The sequence below is a fragment of the Botryllus schlosseri genome, chromosome 10 (assembly GCF_051294905.1).
Source record: "Botryllus schlosseri isolate E-star chromosome 10, Bs_hap1, whole genome shotgun sequence".
In the NCBI taxonomy this organism is placed as follows: domain Eukaryota; kingdom Metazoa; phylum Chordata; class Ascidiacea; order Stolidobranchia; family Styelidae; genus Botryllus; species Botryllus schlosseri.
Genome location: NC_137245.1, coordinates 11,523,927 through 11,547,485, shown reverse-complemented (window position 1 = coordinate 11,547,485; position 23,559 = coordinate 11,523,927). Strand labels below are relative to the sequence as shown.

General features: G+C 38.9%; 1 protein-coding gene and 2 long non-coding RNA genes across 3 annotated transcripts in view; 2 read left to right on the top strand and 1 right to left on the bottom strand.

The window, feature by feature from the left end:
- Positions 1-1,348, top strand: LOC145448719 (protein NLRC5-like). The gene has a single exon (XM_080327183.1). It carries the CDS (start codon positions 26-28, stop codon positions 1,346-1,348), a length of 1,323 nt encoding a protein of 440 aa, XP_080183309.1. The 5' UTR covers positions 1-25.
- A 3,828-nt stretch (positions 1,349-5,176) lies between these two features.
- Positions 5,177-23,559, bottom strand: part of LOC145449128 (uncharacterized) — a 44,597-nt gene continuing 26,214 nt past the window's right edge. The window contains exon 2 of the long non-coding RNA XR_013918144.1: positions 5,177-5,231. This is a non-coding gene — a long non-coding RNA (uncharacterized LOC145449128). The remainder of the gene's footprint in view (positions 5,232-23,559) is intronic.
- Positions 18,723-19,258, top strand: LOC145448384 (uncharacterized). The gene is made up of 3 exons (XR_013917890.1): positions 18,723-18,805; positions 18,859-19,035; positions 19,094-19,258. It is a non-coding gene; the product is annotated as an uncharacterized LOC145448384 (long non-coding RNA).

Genomic DNA, 23,559 nt, shown 5'->3' with positions numbered 1-23,559 from the left:
TTTATCCATAAAAGACCTAGAAAGAATGGAAGATACCTCCACTTCAGATTTGCCTCTGGATAAATGTTACCAAAATCAGTTGACGGACGAAGTGGGATTTTACCGTCATCAAGAGGACAGAAACGAAGCAATCAAAGTGGAAGATTTCATGAAATCAATATGGGGTAGAGATGGATTAGATTCAGATGGCATATTTGGAGTCACTGCCATTGTCGCTTCAGCGGGATCGGGAAAAACAACTCTCACTCGACGAATGGCCCGAAAAGCGCTCGAAATTTTGTCAGCAGATCAAGAAAATGAAAGCATGTCTCGGGACCACCCACAGAAAAAAATGGTTCATTACATTGAATTGAAGGAAATCCCAGTAGATGAATCGATGAAACTACCCCAATTTCTTTTCCGTGGCCTTGATAGTAAATCCAAGCAAGATCACGCTTTTGAATGGTTACTCCAACACCAATCTGAAGCCATTATAATTTTTGATGGTCTTGATCAAACTAGATGGGTTTTTGACTCAAAAAGTTGCCGTAAAATTAGAAATGATGAAAGTGCACCCCCCTCAACCATCTTGTACAATATCTTAGCTCGCAATGTTCTTCGTCACGTTAAAATGTTCATCGCTTCCCGTGAATTCAAGGTCTCGGAGTTACCATCAAAGGCCCGACCCAAGAGAATAATCTCATTGAAAGGCCTCACTCAAGAAGATGCGAAAACACTTTTCATTGCTCTACTTGGACAAGATGGGATTGTGCTATGGGAAAATATTGAAGCTATATCACCACGATTGCTGCAACTAGTTTGTGTACCGGTCTTCCTAATTTTAACGGCAATTGTGATGGGAAGGGATCCAAACAGAGGTCCTCCCACCACAGTCACAGAATTATACAATAGAATCGTATTAAATCTTGAAAGTGTAGAGATTATCAGAAACAAAGGAATTTTGGCGATAATAAAAAGTCTGAAAAAGATGGCATTTCGTGGCATGCAAGAAGGAAGAGTCGTGTTCGAAGAGGCCGACCTGGATCAATCCGGGGTTTCCCCGTCAGAAGTTGAAGATTTGATGTCTAAAATTCCGGGCAACAAACTAATCAGCTGCCGTTTTTTGCAGAAAGATTTCAATTTCTTCTTCTGTCATCAAAGTATGCAGGAATTTCTTGCGGCGAGCTTCGTAGCTGAAATGGACATCGATGATTTCTATCGCTTCGACGAAGAACACCTTCATCACCGACGATGGTCTGTGGTTCGGAGATTTGTTGCAGGAATCCTGTCATCGAAATACAAAAATGAGCTTCACAGAGGTCAGTATCATTCACTCAAGGAGAATACCATCCTTTTACTGTGTGCTTAAATTGTCAGCATGTATACGTACAGTTCTCTTGTCTACCTCAGTGTTTCCTGACCTCTTTTACGCTATGGACCATCTTGGTCTATATTTAATTCTGATTACTAGGGACAGTGATAACGCCTGAACAGTTCTGGTTCTAGTCAACACAAAATTTTAAAATAGGCTCACCATGAGCACGAACTTGTGACGTGACATTGATTTTTCCAAACACTTCACTTCGGCAAGTTAGTAAATACTTTGGTATACATCTAAATTTAAAATTGGAATAGCTCCGCTGCTAGTGGTTGAGCATTGAGCCAAATTTGGTGTGCATTATTTGTTTAGGCAACCTAAAAATGCCAGTAAAATTTGGGTAAAAATGTTTCTTTGAACAATCCTAATGTCAGTTGTAGGATCTTACGCCCATATCTTTCTGTGCATTTAGTTAATTGATGGACATTGCATTATTCTCAGCTTCGTTTGTTAAGATGTACAAGACTCCGGATTGAAGTCTGCGGAATTTTCAACCACTTAATTGTCTTGATCTATGAAAATATTATAGGAAATCACATTCTGCCATCCCCCTTACCTTAGCCATCGACCCCAATCTGTAAGATACTGTCGGAGTATACTCATTGATCAAGAGCACGACAGTTGCTTTCCACACATGATGACGTGGCCGCAGTGATTTTTATCATCGGACAATGATAAGGGAGCCAGGGTCAGATTCCAGAGTCATGCAAGGCAATGTTCCCTCTAATTTATGAAGAGTCTGCGCACACTCACCAACTTACTGCGCAGATCCTTGGACAACAGTGCGTAACGACTATAAAAGGTCATCACTTCGAATTTTTTGTGCGCAACTTGGATTTTCTGTGCGCGGAGACCTTGTCAGCACTGTGCATTTGCACATGTGCGCAGCTTAGAGGGAACATTGCTGCAAGGGTCTGTCATTTGCAACCAAGATGAGGTCTGATCAGAATCTGTTTGTACCGCATGACCACAAATTTTGCCGGTCTTCCCAATATTGGCCAATTCTGCCTTTAAGCGGGAGTAGCCTAGACTAGCGTTAACATATGTCCTCTAAAAGAGGATTTGTCCTCTTTTTTACATTTTTTGAAAGTGTCCTCGGAGAACGCCTAAATGTCCTCTTATTTGAGAATTTGTCCTCTTTTTTGAGAATTCTGGTTAAATGTACACGGAAAATTGCAGAGATATAGGAAGTCAGCGGCCAAGTAGAGGTCCGACGAGGTGTTCGGGACTTGAGCCAGAAAAATGATTTTTTTTATTCACCCATTGGTAAATCTCATAGAATGCCGGAAAGATGACATTTTTTTAGTCAACCACAAAGTCGGGTAAAATTTCCAATTTTTTTCAGGATTTTACTCCAGTATTGTAAGTCTGAAAATGTTGAAAAAGTGTCCTCTTTTCAGATTCCCACAATATGGTAACCCTAGCCTATCCACTCATTCCGTTTCAATGACAGGCATTTAGCGATGGCGGTTGCGATTCATTCTATTATTCACAACCGTTATAGTGTGATATTTTCATCAAATCAAAACACCACAAGATTGCGATATAATGAAAAGATAGGTATCCTCCTATCTTTTCATTATATCGCAATCTTATGGTTTTTGATTTCATGAAAATTTTCATGAAACAATGATGATGATTTCAAGCAAAATTCTCCAGGATCGTGTTAGTTTCGTGATTTCTTGCTATCACCGTGATGCACGGTATTATTTCTGCATTGATGTCATTGAAATGATTTTGTTTATTATATTGCAGTCTCTGATAAGACAAGGAAACAAGAGATTCTTTTCCGTTCGATTCTCTTGCAAATGGAAAATGCTGGCATTGGCAATGATCGTATGGAATTATTCACCGTGATTTATGAATCAAACAACGACAATCTAATGAAGCAACTCTCCAAAATCTCTTTACCATTGATGGAATTAAGTCGTGATGAAGTACATGTTGTTGGGTCACTGATTGCAAGGGGCAGGCGTCTCCGATCTTTGAATTTAACTGTATGCCCGATAAATACGGATGACATGCAGATTTTTGGAAAATACCTGAAGGCCCGAATTCACGTGAGTATATATAAACAAGAACCACAGTGAATGTATTTTTTTAGAAAACTGTTATGGGTAATACTCATAAACAAATCTGAAATACAAAAGCGAATGAGGGAGAGTCTTCTGGTGTCTCGCTATTTGTGGTTGCCACAGTGGATTAGTGCTCAATTGTCCACACTATGATTTGGCTGAAGTATTTTTGCCAGTAGCTTCATGTGACCATGCCGACCATTTACTCGGGCTTGGCACCGGCACTGGTTATTAGGGTTTTTCAAAAAAAACTTTTTTTTCCAAATCTCGCTCGCTTAGATCCATGTTGATTTCATATGTTTATTGTATCATAAGAACCAAAGCCGTGCGATTGGGGTGTTGGCTACTCCTGTATAACTTGTTAATGGGGTAATATCGGTAGCAAGTATAGAAACTCGTTTTACACTCCAGAGTTGGATCAATTGTAATTTGTAATTGGGCTGAATGTAATTAATTACATTTTTTCATGTAATTGTAATTGAAGCATTTCTATTTTGTGTAATTGTAATTGTAATTTGATCAAAATTATGCTCAATTACAATCTCAATTACATTTTCATGGAAACCTGACAATCACAACATAAAATAATCATTTAATCAATCATTTATTCGTCGCACCAGTGAAAATCCGGTACGACCCAGGATGACGATGATGGGCCTTAAGGCCTTAGTAAACAGTCACCCCATGTAATAATTAGCCTATTTACATCGGTGTTCTATGCGTGCTGCTTTATTCAAATACTTCAACTTGGAGAATCATCGCTGCTCACATGTCATAATAGGCAAAACATACCGTACAGTAGGGCTTACCAGCATTACAACCTGCAGCTTATATAACAGCATGTAATGATTTTAGCAGTTATAATCATACACAAGTTCCCACTTTCCACAAACTTCATTGTTGAGTAAGCATGAAATCCTCATTATTCAAACTGCAATTGCTCAAGAACCAATCAATAAAGTTATAGTAATTAAATTCTATTCTACTAAGAATTGGGTACTTTAGCTGTTACATGATATTGCAGAGAAATCTGAGAGGGTGTGAAGACAAATTGAAATATTATTTGGATGTTGACTCGAATTACTGATAGTCGGTAAACCCAGAAGCACCCGTGCATGCATAATGCACATGCAATAAATCAAAGTACTTTCTGAGCATGGCAATGATTATCTACTGAAACACATTATCATATAAGAAGTAGAATAACGGCAAATTCAGATAATCACTGAATTAAATGAATTGAAATTAAATAAAAAATATCCTATTTTTGCATTATGCACCTTATGATATTTTAACCATGTTGCTGTCAAATATCTATAATAAAACTAAGTTTTGGGCATTCTAGTTGGAAACAGCTTTCATATGACACCTTGCTTGAGAATTTTGGTTTAAATAGAATTGCACCAGATGAGTTGAAAGATATCGTTATGCATCACAGATTTTAACATATGCCAATTTTGAAATCTCGTTTTGAACCTTGACTCAATGCTGTGGAGCGGGAAAATTCATGGGAAGTTACGAAAATGTACCAACAATTATTGCTAAATAACATTCAAACCTTTACTCTCATAACCTCTGAGCTATATCAGTTACAATCATACACAGGTTTTATGTTGCCAAATTTCATGGTTTAGTAACCACAATAATTCGAGAGCCGTTCAACGAAATTGTCCGAAATAAATTTCGTTGTACTTGGAACTAGACTAGATGCTTTAGTTGTATATAAATTTAGAGATAAATCTGCGAGGGTGTGGAGACGGATTTAAAAAATATTTGCATGTTGACAGGGAATTACCCCACTACCTCTACAAGTAACTATTCATTGCATGAGCACTAGCGATTTCGATGCGTATAGTAAGACGAAATGAAAAAGCAGATTAGTCCGGATTTCACCGGAAATGGACAATTTGGACATGGACAGTTAACATGGGTATTTGGTGTCCAGTTAGTTCATTGCGACAATGTCCTGGAATGAGGCCGTAGGCTACATAAGTGACCATGAATAGTAAAAAGGTTGGCCACCACTGCTCTAGAGGCATTGCTATGAGAGAAAAAAAATTTGGATTTATTTAGTAAAAATTAAAATGGATTTTAAAAAAATTTACTGGCTACCCCATGAAATTGTTAGGCTGTCTGGAAAAAAAATGCACAACAAATTGGACTCAATTCCAACCAATACCAGCAAAATTATTGCAGTACAAAATTTTGGATTTGACGAAAGTAGTATTTACGGTGGCAAATTCTTTAATTATTTATTATAGGGCTACCCACGTGAAAACTATGATTTGAAATCTCAAATTTTAAACATCACTAACTTCGTGTCTACTGGTTCGAACTTGGTAAAATTCTAACAATTTCATGTGGTAGCCAGTAAAATTTGAAAAAAATCTACGGTATATTCATTTTTATTAAATAAGTCTAAACTTTTTCTCTTATAGCAATGTCACTCTAGGTTGAAATTGAACCAAAATTGGTGTGCAGCGTTTTTAAGGTAATCCAACAATTTTGTGATGTAGCCAGTTCAATTTGAAAAAAAAAAAATCATTTTAGAACAGCTCTAATGTACCTATGAAAATCAAAATAGCCTCTCTCTTGTCATTTTTACACATACGTATTATGGGGGTCGCATGAATGTATCTTTAATCCAGTGCACTTTATCTTATTTTAACGACGTCCATTTGTCTAAAAGGACTTGCTGCTGGAAAACAAAATCAGTCATTATCATGTTGGTGTGTGGCATCGCATGTATTCGTTTGGTCACTTTAACTTGTATCAAAATTACAGCCACACAAACCGAACCGAAGGTATTACACTATATCAAGATGACGAAAGTTGACACTTTTTTATTCAAATTTACAAGTAGGGTACTGATCATCAATCACTCAGTTGCTGCTGAATATTACTGGCAATCTCAGATCAGCTAGGCACAACTTCCAGCTCAAAAGCTCCCCGCATAAGGCCATCAAGTGTCTCGTGACGAAACGACTTCTTTTCACTGTTTTGATGTCAATTGGTGCACTAAAGCCCTTTTCAGTCAAAATGAATTGTTGGAGGTTTTGTACGAGAACTTTTCGTGTTTGGATTGCCAGGTCTTTTTAACAATTGAATAGTATAATCATATCGAAATGAACCCGAATATTTTCGGCTGACACTCGTCAGGGGTAATCGTCAGCAACTAGTAGAGACTTGGAAAGAACATTGTATATCAACAATTGTATCACAAAATATGACGTCACTAGAATGAAATTTCGAATGAGAGAGCGTTCAACTATTTTTAGGTGGTACACAAATTCCTTTTGTTGACAGAGTTTCGGTTGGTGTATTTTGATAAAAGTCGACTCCAAGGCACACAAATGGAATTGTGAACGGCCCCGCCCAATGATTCGAAATCGGTCGTCTCGATAATTATTCGCACTAATCGGATTATCTAACAGATGTTTGCCAATGGCAGAATTAATGGCCTTTGATCGATCAGCATAATCTTATATTTTGTGATACGATTGTTGATATACAATGTTCTTTCCAATTCTCTACTAGTTGCTGACGATTACCCCTGACCAGACATGGGGTGATTACTTCATGAATGTAATCGATTGCGATTACGATTACTTAGGCTATGAATCACGCGATTACGATTACGATTACAGCAAAATCCGCGAGTAGTCGATTACGATTACTTTGGAAAAGTAATCACGATTACTCACGATTACATTCATTTTGCTTCTGAGAAGCTATCTTTGGAAGACAACAATGCGATGAATAGGCCTCATGAGAGAAGGTCTTTATTTTTAAATGAGATATAGTGACGTCATTTCCTGTGTATGACATAATATACCATGGCCTGATTCACACAGAAATAGGCATTTCGGTGCCAGCCAATACCGCGCCGCAACACAACTAGACATGCTACATTGGCCGAAACATTGTGTATTTGTCCATTGTCCATAGCTGTGCTGGATGGTCGCGAAGAATAGTCTTCTCAATCTCAGCCCCACAATACAAATGCCACCGGATTCACTCACTGAGGAAAATGATGAACCACGTGCATAAATGACAATTTTTGGTGCGTCTCACAAAAGTTTTTCGTTTAGTTTTCTTTTCGTCCGCTACGTTTGGGCGACTCCAATATCTGCTGACTATATAGCAGACAGGAGGTCACGAGTTAACAACATACCATAAAGTTATAGTCGTAAATTATGTGCCAAAATATTCGCGCCTGGCGCGACTTGACAGCAAGTTCACAGCGGATCCATCGCATCAAATCGTGTTTTCCAGTTCTTGTGAAAAGCCCGGCCTTTAAAGGGGTTCTGGGGGACTTCGCCCGCCACAAGCTTTATTGATCGCCTTATGGGGAGCACAAGATCACGATTTGTGAGAATGGCCGTGGCGAAGTGCTGTTTCGGTACTGATTCTAGCTTAAATCCACGCTAACATGGTGTGTAAGCGGATGGCTAGTGGCATATCCGAATGATGAGTATAAAATTGCGAAAGAACAATTGTTGCCCGTTTTAAGTAGGGCCGTATGAGAATATGATAAGGTAAACATCCACTTCTGACTGCAATCCACTTGATACATATATTTCGATCTGCCTCGCTCGGTTATGATTTTTTTATCAGCAGCCTGGTTTTTAATGCTTCGATGTAGAAATTGTCATGTTTAATTTGACGGGTACAAAATTTCAAATCGTTGTCCATTGTATACGCAAATAGGCCTACCGCTCGCCAATCAGCTACGGTCAGATTGCGTTTACCTAAGCATAACCAAACATCTATGCATTGTAGAATGTACAATTTGTACATATACGTTACTATTCGAAACTAGGCCATGTGGTGATTATTATCCTGCTGTGAGGTAGTGGCGTGTGTCTCATTTTATAGATTATGGTTAAAAAACGTCAATGAACCTGCAATAAGCTCACAGGAAAGTCGTTAACATTTGTCTAAATGTGTTTGAAAGTAGCTGCCGTAGATTGGGCGTGCCAGCGACCATAGAACGGCAAGCAGACTATTAATCACGAAATCACGGCGTTTGATTGGCTAATCTGCTATGCTTCAGTGATCACGACGTTGGCGGATTTTTGATCAGCTGGTCAAGGAGTCGGCTGATCAACTGGCTGGCTGTCGGCTGGCTGTAGGTTGGTCCGCAACTAATGATTTAGGATTAATTCAGAACATGTTAAGTTACGAAATACATGATGAACTATAAGAACAGCTGCTTCACAATCTTCAAATACATGACTGAATGGCTTATTGTGAAGGTAACCGTTGTAGCCCGTATGCCTTGATTTCATTGATGGAAAGTACAAAAACACGCGGAAAAATACTGGAAAGGCGCTTACGCAAGTGGCAAATGAATTTCTAGTTTCAGAGGGGATATACCATCATTGAATACAAATATAAAGCTTGACATTGACACTACTTTGTCTGATCTTATTATGCTGTTGTCGTGGTACATAATTGAAGTCTTGAATGCTGTAAGGGCTGGATGAATCAGTCATTTATGCTTGGCACTTGTCAGATTCTTGCAGCATAATAAATCATACCTGCAAGTGCTGTCAAAGTCCTCAATGATGCTGGGCAAAGAGGTCTAAAGATAAGCACAGACTGTGCTGGTAGGACCAGCAAAAAGACAGTTTGCTTGCATTGCTTAGCATGTCCTTAATGAATGTTAAATCATTACCGGCTGCATAACGACTAATGCTTGAATCAAACCAGACATGGACAAAAAAAGGATGAATTGAAGCGGTGTGGTAGTTACACTCTTCTTCAGAAATCCAATGTAAGCTACCTGGTCGGCCACATATCTTCTGAGCATGTATGCGGGATTGTGTCCAGCATCCATCTCACATGTTATGCTGCACCAGTTTGGTGATGTCTAATATGCCTTACCTGCACCCAGAAAAGCAGGACCACTTGGCGTAATCTCAAGCATATCATATATCAATTTCTTGGATCTATACTTAGTTCTATAAGTTCACAATCATTCGTTGTTTCACCTCTGTCATGCCTGTAAGAGGCTATTGTTGCACTAAACCTATTGTTACCTAGTTTTAACACTAAAACATTCAATGACCAGATGTCTCACTTTATTATTAAATCACTAATGTACAATGTGCTTACATAATCATTGCAGTTAGCGATCTCCTTGGACTAATAGAAGCACATAATCAGCAAGCCGCTGTGGTCGTGATCATACAGGCATAGCTGAATAACCAATCAAGAGACGTGATTTCGTGATTACTAGTCTTCTCGTCGTTCTATGGTCGCTAACACGCCCGCTCTACGGTAGCTACTTTCAAACGCATTTAGACAAATGTTAACGACTTTACTATGAGCTTATTGCAGGTTCATTGATGTTTTTCATCACTAATCTACAGAATGAGACATGGATACGCATCTTTTTTGAGATTTTCCAAATTATGCACAACCCTAGTGTGCAGTGTAATGATCAGTGCAGTGACATAATCCACAGCAGGTGTTCTTACAATCACAGTACTACATTAGTTACATCGAATATCTATTTACTACGTGCGGATAATTCGTTACGCAGTCAAGAACCAAGCTAATACTTGTGATGCAATAATGAGTATAGAGGCGTTTGAAAACCCGACATTTCTGCTTTCCAAATCCTGTTTTAAATCACACTCTTCGTTGCTCATGAATGTTCATAGTTCAGTTTATGTCATGGGCATTGCACAAATGAAAAGTAATCGTTCTTTCACAAAGAAATCGATTAGATATGTGAAATAGTCGATTACGATTACGATTACGATTACTTCGGATTTTTTTCGAATGTAATCGATTGCGATTACGATTACTTGGAAATGCTGTAATCGTCGTAATCGATTACGATTACTAATCACGATTACCCCATGTTTGCCCCTGACGAGTGTCAGCCGAAAATATTCGGGTTCATTTCAATACGAATATACTATTCAATTGTGTATTGAAGTTCTGTACCTCCAAGAAGGTCTTTATAACAGTTCTCTATGGAATTGACATAGAAACATGTTGCTTCTGCATCTTTTAAGCCTCAAACTAAATTTCTAGTGTAAGTATTTTTTAAATGTTTACACCACCCAACTGCAACGTTGCGGCATATTGGATCTCTACCTTCTAATGTGACAAATTTTCAGGTTCTCAAATTGACTGCAACAGACGGGGAGGATTTTGAAATAACGAGCCGAGGAGATGTCATCAATATAAGTGGCAAAGGTATTTTTGGACATTTCGACGTCACGGTGAGCTATCGAAGATTTTTTTTGAAACCATTCCTACGGACTTATATAGGGGTACAAGACAAGTAGGCTACATAATCTCACTGACATCTTTATGTCCCAATATCTTGGTGGCACAGTCGAGTAAATAGATTCGTCACCAAGATTCTCATATCCATGGCCACTATTATCCAAACAAGGTTTAGCTTGCGGGATCCTAATCGTAGTGCTGACACTGCCTACAGAAGCCTGTAATTATAGCACCCCTTGTGAAAGTTTGTATGGTGTTGATTTGATGTCGGCAAAAATGAAAGTACTGGCCCGATGTAGTAGCCAAAGTAACATGTGTAATTGACTTCTGTTCCTTTCTGGTTAACTGAAGTAAAGCAAACGTTTAAACCCGTGCCATACAAGGGCAAGCAGGTAGGTATAACAGAACCACGGTTAATATATCATCTTGTTCATCGTATACGCTTGCTAACATCAGAAACTCCTCTTATACAGCAGCAGCTGCAACACCGGTGGATTTGTTGAAGCTCGATCTTACTTTTACAGACAAGAAGACTCGTATTCGAATGGTTTCAGAACATTCAGCGATTCTCCATCACAGAATTTTTCAACAGACTCTTCAAACCAGAATCTATCAAAATCAATGTTCTGCCGGATGATTTATGTAGGATATCACAGACTATGCTCGAGGTGATTCCTAGTGATTTCTTTGATGGTTGTATTTGGTCGCGGTTCAATTAACCAGTTATATATTGTGAGCTGTTTGTGGTGAATTGTGCTATCGCAGGTGAGTCTTGGCCAGACTTGTACAAACTAAACATTTAGTTAGTTGACGGTCAACTAACTAACAGTTTTTTGAGTAGTTCTAGTTCTAGTTGTAGTTGCGGATTTTGAAAATTCCGTAGTTCTAGTTCTAGTTGTAGTTGCGGATTTTAAAAATTCTGTAGTTCTAGTTCTAGTTGTAGTTGCAGATTTTGAAAATTCCGTAGTTCTAGTTCTAGTTTTAGTTGTGCATTTCAAAAAAATAGTAGTTGCCGAATAACTAGAAAACACTCGTGTGTCCTGCCCTGTGCGTGACAAGTGAGGTTAATTACTGAGGGTTACTAAACGTGATCATGACAAAGGATCAAATACTCATTGTTGGATCATAGTTAATACATTGATTATGCCGAGTTCACTGATAACTTAGGCAAATTTACAACAATCGACAGTGCGCAGGGACACGCGACCTCCCGCTGAGGTTGTTTAGGCCTACTAATTGGAATGTGAACTAGTGATCTCCTGCTGTGCGCTGGCGAGTATTATCTCGGAACTAAGCTGTCGCGTCTGTTAAACTTACGAGATTTGATTTGTGATGATGATGCCGACCACGCCTGCCCAGGCACAAAGAGAAGACGATCTGGATTCACCCAAGGTATCTTTACAAAGGAAATTGCAGAAATTGCCTGGGTCGTCTCCTCCTGGCTCTCCAACTCACAAGTAACCGAAAATCTCACTCTTCAACTTTCTACCTCCAAGTCAGTGTCGTCCGCTTGAAGTTAAATCCGGCCCGTATGAGGTGAAAAAGTATGCGAGGGAACAGCGTCTACTCCTGGGTCAGAATGTACTAAACTGTTGGCGGAATATGACTGACTTGCCAGAATTACGGAACTTGGCGAAAGATTTTCTTGGGATGACTGCGCGACATCTGCGCCCAGTGGAAGGGCTTTCTCGCATGCTGGGATTTTGCATTCCCCAATAAGGGCAAAATTCAACGGAAAAACATGTTCACGACTCATGTTGATTCGCTGCAATCAGTATAACCGCTGCAGAAAATGGTTTAGTTTATTCTGTACTGATTACAGAAAAGTTCTGTATGTCTTATTTTTCAGTAATTTCGCTGTACCGACGTTCATGTGGAAGTCTGGAACGCCGAATTCGAATAAAATAAAAAAGAATGAGTTGATTGAGAAATAAATTTAGTTAAAGTTAGTTAGTTGCCGATATTTAAATTTCGTTAGTTCTAGTTATAGTTATAGTTGCGAGTTTTGAAAATTGAGTAGTTCTAGTTCTAGTTCTAGTTGCGTAATTTGAAAATTGGGTAGTTCTAGTTATAGTTATAGTTGCGAGTCTTAAAAATTGAGTAGTTCTAGTTATAGTTCTAGTTGCGCTTTTTGAAAATTCAGTAGTTTGTACAAGTCTGGTCTTGGCCCATCTCTGCCTCACGTCTTTCGCGCTATATTTTTAAGCAATAGGCTAGATATGTTAAATCCATGATTTTAAGCATAAAAGCTGAGATGGTATAAAATATATTCATTCCAGACATTGGGTAATCGCGATTAGTAATCGTAATCGATTACGACGATTACAGCCAGGCGCGTAGCCAGGGGGGGTTTCGGGTTTCGGGCTTGAGTTATAAGAGGTAAGGTTTGAACCACCTGAAATCGGCGTCATTATAGCACATATTCCATAAAAACTCGTACATTTTTACTTGCGCAAATCGTCGCCGGGGCTACGTAAGACGCAAGACGCATTGATGAGCGGGCGTATTTAATTGTTGGACGCTTTGATAAGCGCGTTCAGCGTGTTGATAATCGCGCGTATTCAAATGTTCGACGGTGCGTATTTCATTGTTCACGACAGATCAGGGAGTCGCTAATTAACAGCACTTCCGGACTCGTCGACAATCTTATCATACGCCTATAATCGCTAATACGGGGATGTTGTATAATCGTTATTTACGCATCGCATGTACTTAACCCTAATGAATCGATGCTACGTTACTAAATTCGGAAAAAATCGAACCCTCCCCCCATTTATTTCAAACCCCAGCCTTATTTTTCGGCTGGCTACGCGCCTGATTACAGCATTTTCAAGTAATCGTAATCGATTACATTCGAAAAAAATCCTAAGTAATCGTAATCGACTACTTCACATATTTAATCGATTTCTTTGTGAAAGAACGATTACTTTTTATTTGTACAATGAATTTGACATAACCGAACATTCGTGAACAAGGAAGAGATATTTTACCAGGTTATTGAGAGCACAAACGGTTGATTTTCAAACGCCACTGCTCATTATTACGTCAGAAGTATTAGCTTTGCTCGCCCTTGCGTAAGATGTATCCACACGTAGTAAATATATATCCGATGTACATTGTTGTGTGATTGTTAGAACAGTGTAGGCCATATGCTGTATATCAGGTTATCAATACGCTCAAGACGCTACTACCTCGCAGCAGGATAATAATCACCACTCTGACTAGTTTCTTATAGTAACTTATGTATTGATGTTTGGTTAATTGGTTATGCTTAGTTAAACGCAGTTTGGCCGTTGCTGCTTGGCGAGCAGTAGGCCAATCTATGTAGTATACATATGTATTGTACGTACACCGGACAAAGATTTGAAATTTTGTACTCGTCAAATAAAACATTACGATGGTTGTAATCAACAGCTGCTGATGTATATCATAACCGAGCCGTTCTTTGCCGTTTCTCGTAACGGCAGCTTGCAGTATCTGCATTAAGTGGGAGGTAGAATTTTAAGTTGTAGGTACAATCAGGACCAAAACAGCAATTCGTCCCCCACTCCAAACGTTGGTATTGGTAGGGTTGTAACCAAGTCACAATGTTCCGAGTCACAAGTCAATATCACTTTTATAGTTTTGACTCGAGTCAGGTCCAGTCATTTTCAATTCACCCCCGAGTCAAGTCCTCGTCCAAGTCAGCTAGTATAGGGTCGAGTTCGAGTCATAGTGTTTGACTCGAGTACGAGTCCAGGTTGGTATGTTCACAGATCAGTTTTCAGATCAAACCGATTCAACTCACTTTTTTCAACTCTGCTCGAGTGATATAGAATGGCTCGTATTCATAATATAGTAATTTTCACCAGTTTTCACAGTTTACGGCCCTATTCCATGTACCAGGACTGATAGACGAAATACAAATAATGTGGTAACTTTACTATTCTTCGAAGTGACATGGAATGTCTGTCTTGGCAGTTCTAGTCTCGAGTCATATGACTTGGTCCGAGTCACGCGAAATGACTCGAGTACAAGTTGAGTCAATACAAAAATTGACTCAAGTCGAGTCAATTTACGCATTTGAAAAAATGACTCGAGTCAAGTCTAGTCACCAAATAATCGCGACTCGAGTCATTACAGCCCTGGGTATTGGGGCCCCATGGTGGTCAGTTTTCAAGTTGATGACTGAATTTCGTCATAATATTGGTAATTGCATTATATCGCTATTCATTCAGATTTACCGGTAGAGCTGGGGGCACGTAATTCATAATTATAGCATCTGGTATGTTGTTATAATTATTTTATTGTGTTTTGTTAATTCGCGACCTCCCGCCTTTTATATAATCAAAAGATACTGTAGTCGCCCAAACGTAGCAGACTAAAAGAAAAACTTTCGTGAGACGCACACACAAATTGTCATGTCTTCATTCTTCTGCGAGTGCCCCGGCTAGCATTTGCATTGTTGGGGCTCAGATTGGAGGGACCGGACTATTCGTCACCCCCACAGAGCGCGGCCACTGACAATGGACACATACCCAAGGTCATTCTTTGGTAACACACTTGGTGGAGTTGCATGTTGGCCGAAAGTGCATACGTCTTTTGGTGTGTCGTGGCGGGGCAATGACTGCCGCCGAAATGCATATTCCTATAAATTATGCATGCTTTTTTTCTTGACGGGGAGAGGTATGCATTTCAAAATCAAGCTATTTAGAGACATTAAATTCCGAAGCTCGAAGAAAATTTTCAAGTTAATTAACTCTCTTGAAAATACTCTATCATAATTTATGTTGATTTACGATATACTTTTGAGTCCCCTGAGAGCTCGCTCCCGGTTCTATTAGGGAGTTTGAGGTGTGGCAGTTACGGACTTGGCAAGAATGCAAATCGTTGGGTGCGACGAATAGTCCTGCATAGAGTTGAGCAATGGGTGCATTATGACGTAACAAGCAAATGACGCATGATTTATAAAGAAAGTTGATATATCATTAGACCTTATTTTCATCGAAAGCCTCATATTGTCTTCCAATATCTCCAATATCTCTTCCAATATATTAGTTATAAGAAGCAAAACAAATATAATCGTGAGTAATCTTGATTACTTTTGAAATGTAATCGTAATCGACTATTTCCTGATTTTGCTGTAATCGTAATCGTAATCACGGGATTCACAAGTAATCGTAATCGTAATCGCAATCGATTACATTCGTGAAGTAATCACCGCATGTCTGATTCATTCAAAGACATTGATTGAAATAATGATAGGAATTGATGTTTTAAACCCAGTGGTTCTTAACCTTGCCTCCAGCGCCCCCCCTAGGGGCGCTGGCGATTTTAAAGGGGGCGAAAATGCTCAGGGGGCGATATGGGGGGCGCTGAGGAAAATTGGCTTCGCAGTAGATGATGTGGTAGTAGGACATATTCTTAAGGATTATTCAGAACAAAGTAACATCTCAGAAAGCATGTCAAATCCCGACATTTTTGGTCGCGCTACGCGACGATGTTTGCTACATAGGTTTTCATAAATGTACTGGGTTATTATAATTCATATAAAACAAATTGCGCGTACTTTTAGATCGCTAATTTCCCGTTTTTTAAAACACTGCCGTTAAGCTTGCTAGGGTTATTTTCAACAAAATGTTTCGAATTAGGTATTTCATTCCACAGCGCACAGCATGTGAAAATCGAAGAAGGAGGCACTGTATATCACTTTTGATTGAGAGTGAGAGGCCCTTGTACATAACATAAGTTTTGAAGCTTTGTGCACGAAATGAATAACTAAATATACTTGTATTTGAGAGCTACAAAATTAAATCGTCAGAATATTTCTTCATCGTATCATATGGGATGATATTATCTCGTGTTGTGGTTTATAACCTCGCATGAACGTTATATAATATGAGTTGCTTTGTTTGGACTACATTCATGTTGAAATTAATAACTGGGTACAGTACTAAATTCAATGTGAGAAGATATATACATCCCATTCTCAGTTGACTTACTTATAGTTACACAAAGCAACCACAGGGTATATGAAACCGTACCCGATTGTTGTTTTAACAACCTTGATTAGACCCTGAATATACCAATTATTACATATTAATATATGGTTTAATATAGTCGAATGGCCCTCTAGTGCGATTAAAGCGCGAAATGTTTCCAATACCAAAGTCCCAAAAAGACCGACTGAACTTTGACCTCTTGCCAAGACCGAAACTGCTGCAACCCAAACCCCTGATCCGTTAGCTCGAAGGGTGCCCTAATTGTTTTCAGTGAATGAACATGAATTAAACATGTTATGACGACTTCCCAACGGAAGAATACGCATAATTATAGAAAATAGAAATAGGCATTTTGGCGTCGGCCATTACCACGCCACGATGCACGAAGACATATGAAGATGAAATACGCAATGTAGGCCGTGCATAGTACTAGTTTCCAAAAGTCTTTTTGTGTGTTGTGTCGGAGAGGAAAAGCCGTTTTGCATAGAAAAAAAATGATGACAAATAAAATCGGCGGCAATACCTAGTGTGTTTAGTGTCTTGCTTATTCGTGTCAAACTAGATCTTCACTTCAGAATAACTCACCAGCGGAAGGGATCGAATCGTACCCTGGACTTCATCAGAAAGCAACCAAGTTTTTGGGCTGGAAAGTGAGTAGGAGTATTGAGCTGTAACTTTGATAATGAAGAGTTGCTGGAAAACAAATATGTGCAGCCAAGCAAGGTTGATGTTCACTCAGTGATCTTCAGTTTCCGATTCCGGTCATTTGAGCAATACGAGGTATCTAGAACAAGATAAAGTGGGGTTCTCGCCTACGGACTTCTGCCATATGATGTTCCGCATAGAGAGCCTACTGCAATAAATTTCAAATTCCCGTAAAATATTACATATCTTAACTACGTGAGTTTTTCATAAGTCATAAATTTGTCAAAAAATAGTTTTGTTATGTCAAAAATGTCAAAATTGAAAATTTTTATAGCAAAATTTTCCATTTTTAGGTAAAAACTAATCGCAACTAAAGTAACTTTCAATTAATTAATCTTGGGGGACAATGTCTGAAACCTGAGACAATTTGACAGGCATGACTGCCACATTTTGATATTCGGGGTATATTGGAACCAACCATTTTGTTCAACTTACCCAGGTGCCAAAACTGTCTCGGAGTGGCCTTATAGCCTTATAGCCTAATTGGATTAGTCGGATCCACATGTGTCATACTAGCATTGAAGACAACAATTCCAATGAGTCGGCCCATGAACATAACTTTCTGTGACATGACTGTTAATTGTCAATGAAGCTTTATCGCATCACACCAAGATCAAAGCTAGTCTCATTTTAGAATCGACAGTGTCTTTAAAGAATATGCTGTCATGCAACGTTGAAATACGTCAGCAATGGCTGACTGATGTGCCTGCATTTTGATCAAACACTTTGATAAAAAACAATCCTAGGATCCGCTCACGATTCAGACTGAATTTACAACTATTGCAAAGGAGAAATCCATCGACCTGTGACCTAAGTTGGTGTGTTGCAATATGACGATTGATAGGATGTAGGATATAAATGTGATTCCTGTAATTTTATTTCGAACAACCTCAGATACTCCCTGAGTGCACTGCACACCAAGAGCACTGATTACCCTTGTAATGTGATGAAAACCACTTTTCATTGTGCTAATCGACTAGAGCTTAAGTGACAGGATAGTGTCTAACCTTAAAGTTCCGAAACCAACCTACAATAAAAAGTGCAAAAATTACGCCTGAATTGTGGCATTTGGCAACTCTGGTCCGTGTTACAGTTGTTTTTCCATTGATAAATAACAAACTTGACAGCACGGCCAAGGTTATGTTGCAATATAACAATCGGTGTTCCAACGTTTCGCCTGGCAACAGGAATACCAGTCGATAAGAAGGGCTTCTAGTCAGCTGTGAGACAGAGGCATGACACTAATAGTAAAGTAAGCCTTGCACTGTCGCTGTTTGTGATATTCATGATGTTGACATGTATTCACTGATCAATCCTGATGACGGTATGTCAATTCATGATGGATCTTTCTCGTTTAGGCGGAAGCGTTAGTATTAAATTGTTACAAAGACAAAAACATCAATTGGCCGTCGATTGAACATTTCGTCAAAAAGTATCAGGTTAGTTCATTTGGTTCATAGTATTTCCGATATTTAAGTGTTTTTTTTTTCAGGTTAAAAGTCTGGATATCATTGCTGACGGCAATGCTACCACAGAAGAATATATCGATGTTGGAAAACACGGGAATGGAATCTCCTCTTTAGGTGTTTCTGTCAGTATCCATTGGTCGTTCTATGTTAGAAACTCGGAAGATGTACAAAGCACACTGGAAGTTTGTCAGCAAAAGAAGGTTTGTTTACAAGATTCACGTTTCCAGTCCCTATTTTAAAATATATTTTATGCTACAGATTGTATCTGTTCAATGTGTGATCGACTGGTTGTATCGTCCTTCGTTCAATGACATTATTTCTCTCCTCAAACATTCGAAGAAGCTCACTCTCATATATTGGCGTCAAAATGATATTTTGAAAAGTGGCGACCTCAACAAGATTCACAACTTCTCAAACGTCTATGGTACTGAGCTTGAAGTTTTATGTGGTGAGTAAAAGCTTTGTAGTAGTACATCAATGTTTTGAATTATAATAGACTTTTCTTTTCCATTACGGTTGAAATAATGCAACAAGCAATATGTTCATACTGCCTAATTTATTCCACTGGGGGCTTTTCGACATGTATCAGGAGCAAATGGCATTAAATGTGATTAACCAAACTCGAAATACAGACAGATGACATCATATTGACACCTACTCACCTATGTCATTTCACAACGCACAGTTATGGTTTAACAGAAAGAAATTCATCTATAAAAACAACCGAATTACAGTACAGCAATAAAATATCCCCAGAGTATAAAGATGTTCTTTTTCGCAGCAGAGTAACGACTTTTGCAGATATTATAATTCGAGGACCTTTGAATAAAAAGAAATTACCCACGCTCAACTATGGACAACTGATTGCTATTATAATATTTAGTACATTGACTGTGTCTTAAGGGTTGTTCGATGGCAGAATCGCAAGTCGTTATCTGATCATAGTCGCACATGCTATGATATCTAGGGAGTGTGATGCTTGGGTAGAAGCGTCATCCTACGATTTCCAACTTAGAACATTTTGACAAATTCTTTGTTGCAATGTGGGACTCAGATGGTGACTGCCGCATTGGCATGTATATGTAAATTAGGTTAATCCCATCAATTGAACTACATGCAGAGTGTTAGCTGAGTTGAGTTTACCTCAGGCTTACTATATTAGAAGATCAATGCTTGGAATTAAAGATGCATTACTGACTACCTAATCTACTGGTTTTCAAACTGTGGTATACGTACCGCTGGTGGTATGTGAGAGTAGTTTCAGTGGTACGCAAAGAGTTTAGCGCTTTAAAATGAATTCAGTCCAAAATTTGCTGTCCTTTGCAGTAGCTAAAATCACTCTAAGCTGTGCAGCAATTTGTCATTGGTATCATTGCTGCACACAGATGCAGTAAGGCAATTTGTGAGATTGGCTAACTACGAGACTAGTGCTAACCGACTACTCCATCAATATAGCGACCGATCAGATATATTTATCCTTGTTACAACTAAAGTATAATCCAGATTACGTTATAGGTATGGATTCAGCGCAATCAAATACAGAGGACAATGTTTGCCGCATTGTGTAGTTTGCATGAAAAACCTTTCTAACGCTACCATAAAGCCCTTCTTGTTAAACGGCACCTTAATTCGAATCATGCAGAAAATAAGAATTGTGACCCGTACCTCAACATGTGGTGTGACCAAAGGTTCCCTGCCTTGGTTTCTATTCAAATCAGGGGTCTCAAACACGCGATCCGCGAGAACGTTTTGTACGGAGCATGTCGAAAGCAAGTACAACAACAATTATATTCAAATACTTGAAAATGTGATTTTTCATGCCTAGCATGAATTGCTACATAGTAAATCAAAGTTTCACTATGGGTATGGAACAGGGCTGTGGAGTTGGAGTTTCACTAAATTTTCTCTTGGAGTCTGAGTCACAGAAATTTTGTAGCACTCCTTGGAGTCGGAGTTGGGGAAGCACATACTGGCTGGAGTCGGAGTTTGTTAAAATGCTCTGAGTCCAAGTACTTTGAAATCAAACCAAATGATACTAAAAAGTATTGTAGCAGTTGCAGAAGTTATGAAATTTTTCACATTGTTGAACCATCACAAACTTAAGGGTTTCTTTCTGTGAGCACAGTTTTTATAATTTCTGCAAACCACACATGTAAAAATGTAATAGAGGTATTGTTTTCTGAGTAGATTTAGAGCAGGGGCGGGCAACTTACGGCCCGAGACGGGATTTTCAGTCGCCTACAGACAGATTCTACCCTGAAAGAGGAATTCCAACCTGAAACAGGGACAAAAGTTTTTGTGTCAGTGAATGAGTCCAAATTTGCCAACCTGAGAAAGATGTTCTGTTCGGGTCTGCATACATTTCCGAGCAAATATTTTCCATCATGATCATAAACAAGACAAAGCTGCGTCCCAATTAACTGATGTGAGCCAGAGTCAAAAGAACTTGTTGACAACTTTGATCAACCGCAGATGTCTCATTGACTTCAGCAGCTATTGAAGTACATTACAATAATGAATTCATTGAATACTGTTTTTTGTGCTACTTGCTTTGAACTTAAAGTGTACATTAAATAAATTAATTCATTGTATAGATGGATAAATACGCGGCTAATGTTTAGATTCAGGAATCCCGCCACCGACTGGAGAATATGCCCGCCCCTGATTTACAGGAACGTCGGAATCGGAGTTGGAGTCTCAGTACTGTGAAGAAAATATTAGGAGTCGGAGTCGTTGTATTTAAAATTCTTGGAGTTGGAGTCCGAGTCAGACCCAGTATATTGAAAACGCCTGGAGTCCGAGATAAAAGGAGCCAACTCCACAGTGCCGGTACAGAATGTCATTGTGTAAGTTTCCCTCAAATAAGGCCTACTTGCCTTATGCATCGTTAGAACTGGTAAATCGGCCGCGAGCAAGTTTGAGTTGCATGTATCACATTAAATCGTGTTTTACTACTATTCATAGGTGTTGTGGTAATAACACCAATAGCTTACAAACACCGCTACCTTTGAGTGAAATAATTCATTCAGGATCCTAGTGGTATGCAGTATAGTAAAAACAAATTAGTGGGACGCCATCGAAATAAATCTGAGAAACACTGACCTAAACAATGCATCCAGCTCAAAAACAGCTTTCCCAATTTATATTTTTTCATTCAGATGTCCGTCATGATACCTGGTGTCAACTCGGCATTCAATTGAAACCAGGTGGGTCTACAGCAGTGGTTCTCAACCTTTTTGTCTTCGCGGACCCCTTTTGGACCGCCACGCCCCCCCAAAGTTTTAGTTAAATTTTAGCTAAATTATCGTGTATCTGTATCTGTCGTGTGCAAATATTAGGTGTAGCAAAACGATTATTCTTGAATATAATATCATACCATTCATGTAAAAATTTAGTAGACATTTATCATTTCGAAGCGAATTCTGTAACTAGTATCTGAGAATATGTGGTGATGTCGTGAAAATCCGCGTCTTCGATTTGATATGAACGAAAATCCATTGCCACAATAGGTGGTGGCGAATGTAATAATAACGAGTAACACTACTGACGACACCTTTGGGTTTTATCACAACAAATAAGATATCAAAATTGAGAAACAGATTGATAATGAAAATATAACGTCCAGCCTAGTCGCTTTTATCTAGAAGCTCATCTTGCAGTTACTATGGAATAGTGGATATTTATGTCACTCGAGAAAATGGATTTTTTCAAACATTTCGTTGTCACCGTGATTGATCTTACTTCTCAAACTTCTGTAGAAATTTTTCCACACTCCCTTACGAAATATCTCGAAACAGCAATGTGTTTATATCAGTAAGCTCTGAGTTTGCACTGTAGGATATTTCATTTCATTCTATTGATGCGAGTCCTGAAGTTTTACCAGAAATGAAGCGAAACTGTCTCGGCCATTTTTTTAATTTAGAGGTTTCACGGACCCTCGGTTGAGAACCACTGGTCTAGAGGTAATACCACAGTATTGTTCAAGTCCGATTCAATTTTACCACCTTGGAAATTAAAATCATTCCTAGATGATTCCTTTGTCTACGTGGAATTCAAAATTTTCTCGTACTTTAGGATCTACAACAAAGCTTGAACATATCGACCCATTATTATACCATCGTAGGATCAGAAAGGTTGGATCACGATTTGCCGGCATCCATGACGGAATTACCAAACTAGTCACTGGATCGATTTATGTAAACGAAGGTTGTATGCATATTTAGTATGTGGTTATTTACTTCTGTGTTAACTGAAGGGATTGAAGTTTTTCAATTATGCTTCTGAGCGTGCTTGCAATTATGGGGAGCTTCTTGGAAGTACAGAACTTCAATATACAATTGAATGGTGTATTCACATTGAAATGAACCCAAATATTTTCGGCTGACACTCTCCAGGGCCATGGGTGGTCGTCAGCAACTAGTAGAGAATTGGAAAGAACGTTGTTTATCAACAATCCTATTACAAAATATAACGTCACCAGTATGAAATTTCAAACATGCGCTTTCTCATTTGTAATCATCTACTACGTGTATTCTTGTTTGCTTGAAACACCCGTATTTTCGAATTGTCGCCCAGTTTCACTTGTGGGCATCTAGTTCAACTAGTTACTCACTCAACTGATTGTATGTTGCATTACGTTCTCATTCGTTCGGTTATATCTCATGGTCGCACAATGAAGCACAAAGTGGGTCACGAACTGAAAAAGCTTTCCTTAGTTATAGAAT

Coding starts and splice junctions, on each gene's coding strand:
- LOC145448719 (XM_080327183.1), top strand. CDS start 26: ATGGAAGATACCTCCACTTCAGATTTGCCTCTGGATAAATGTTACCAA.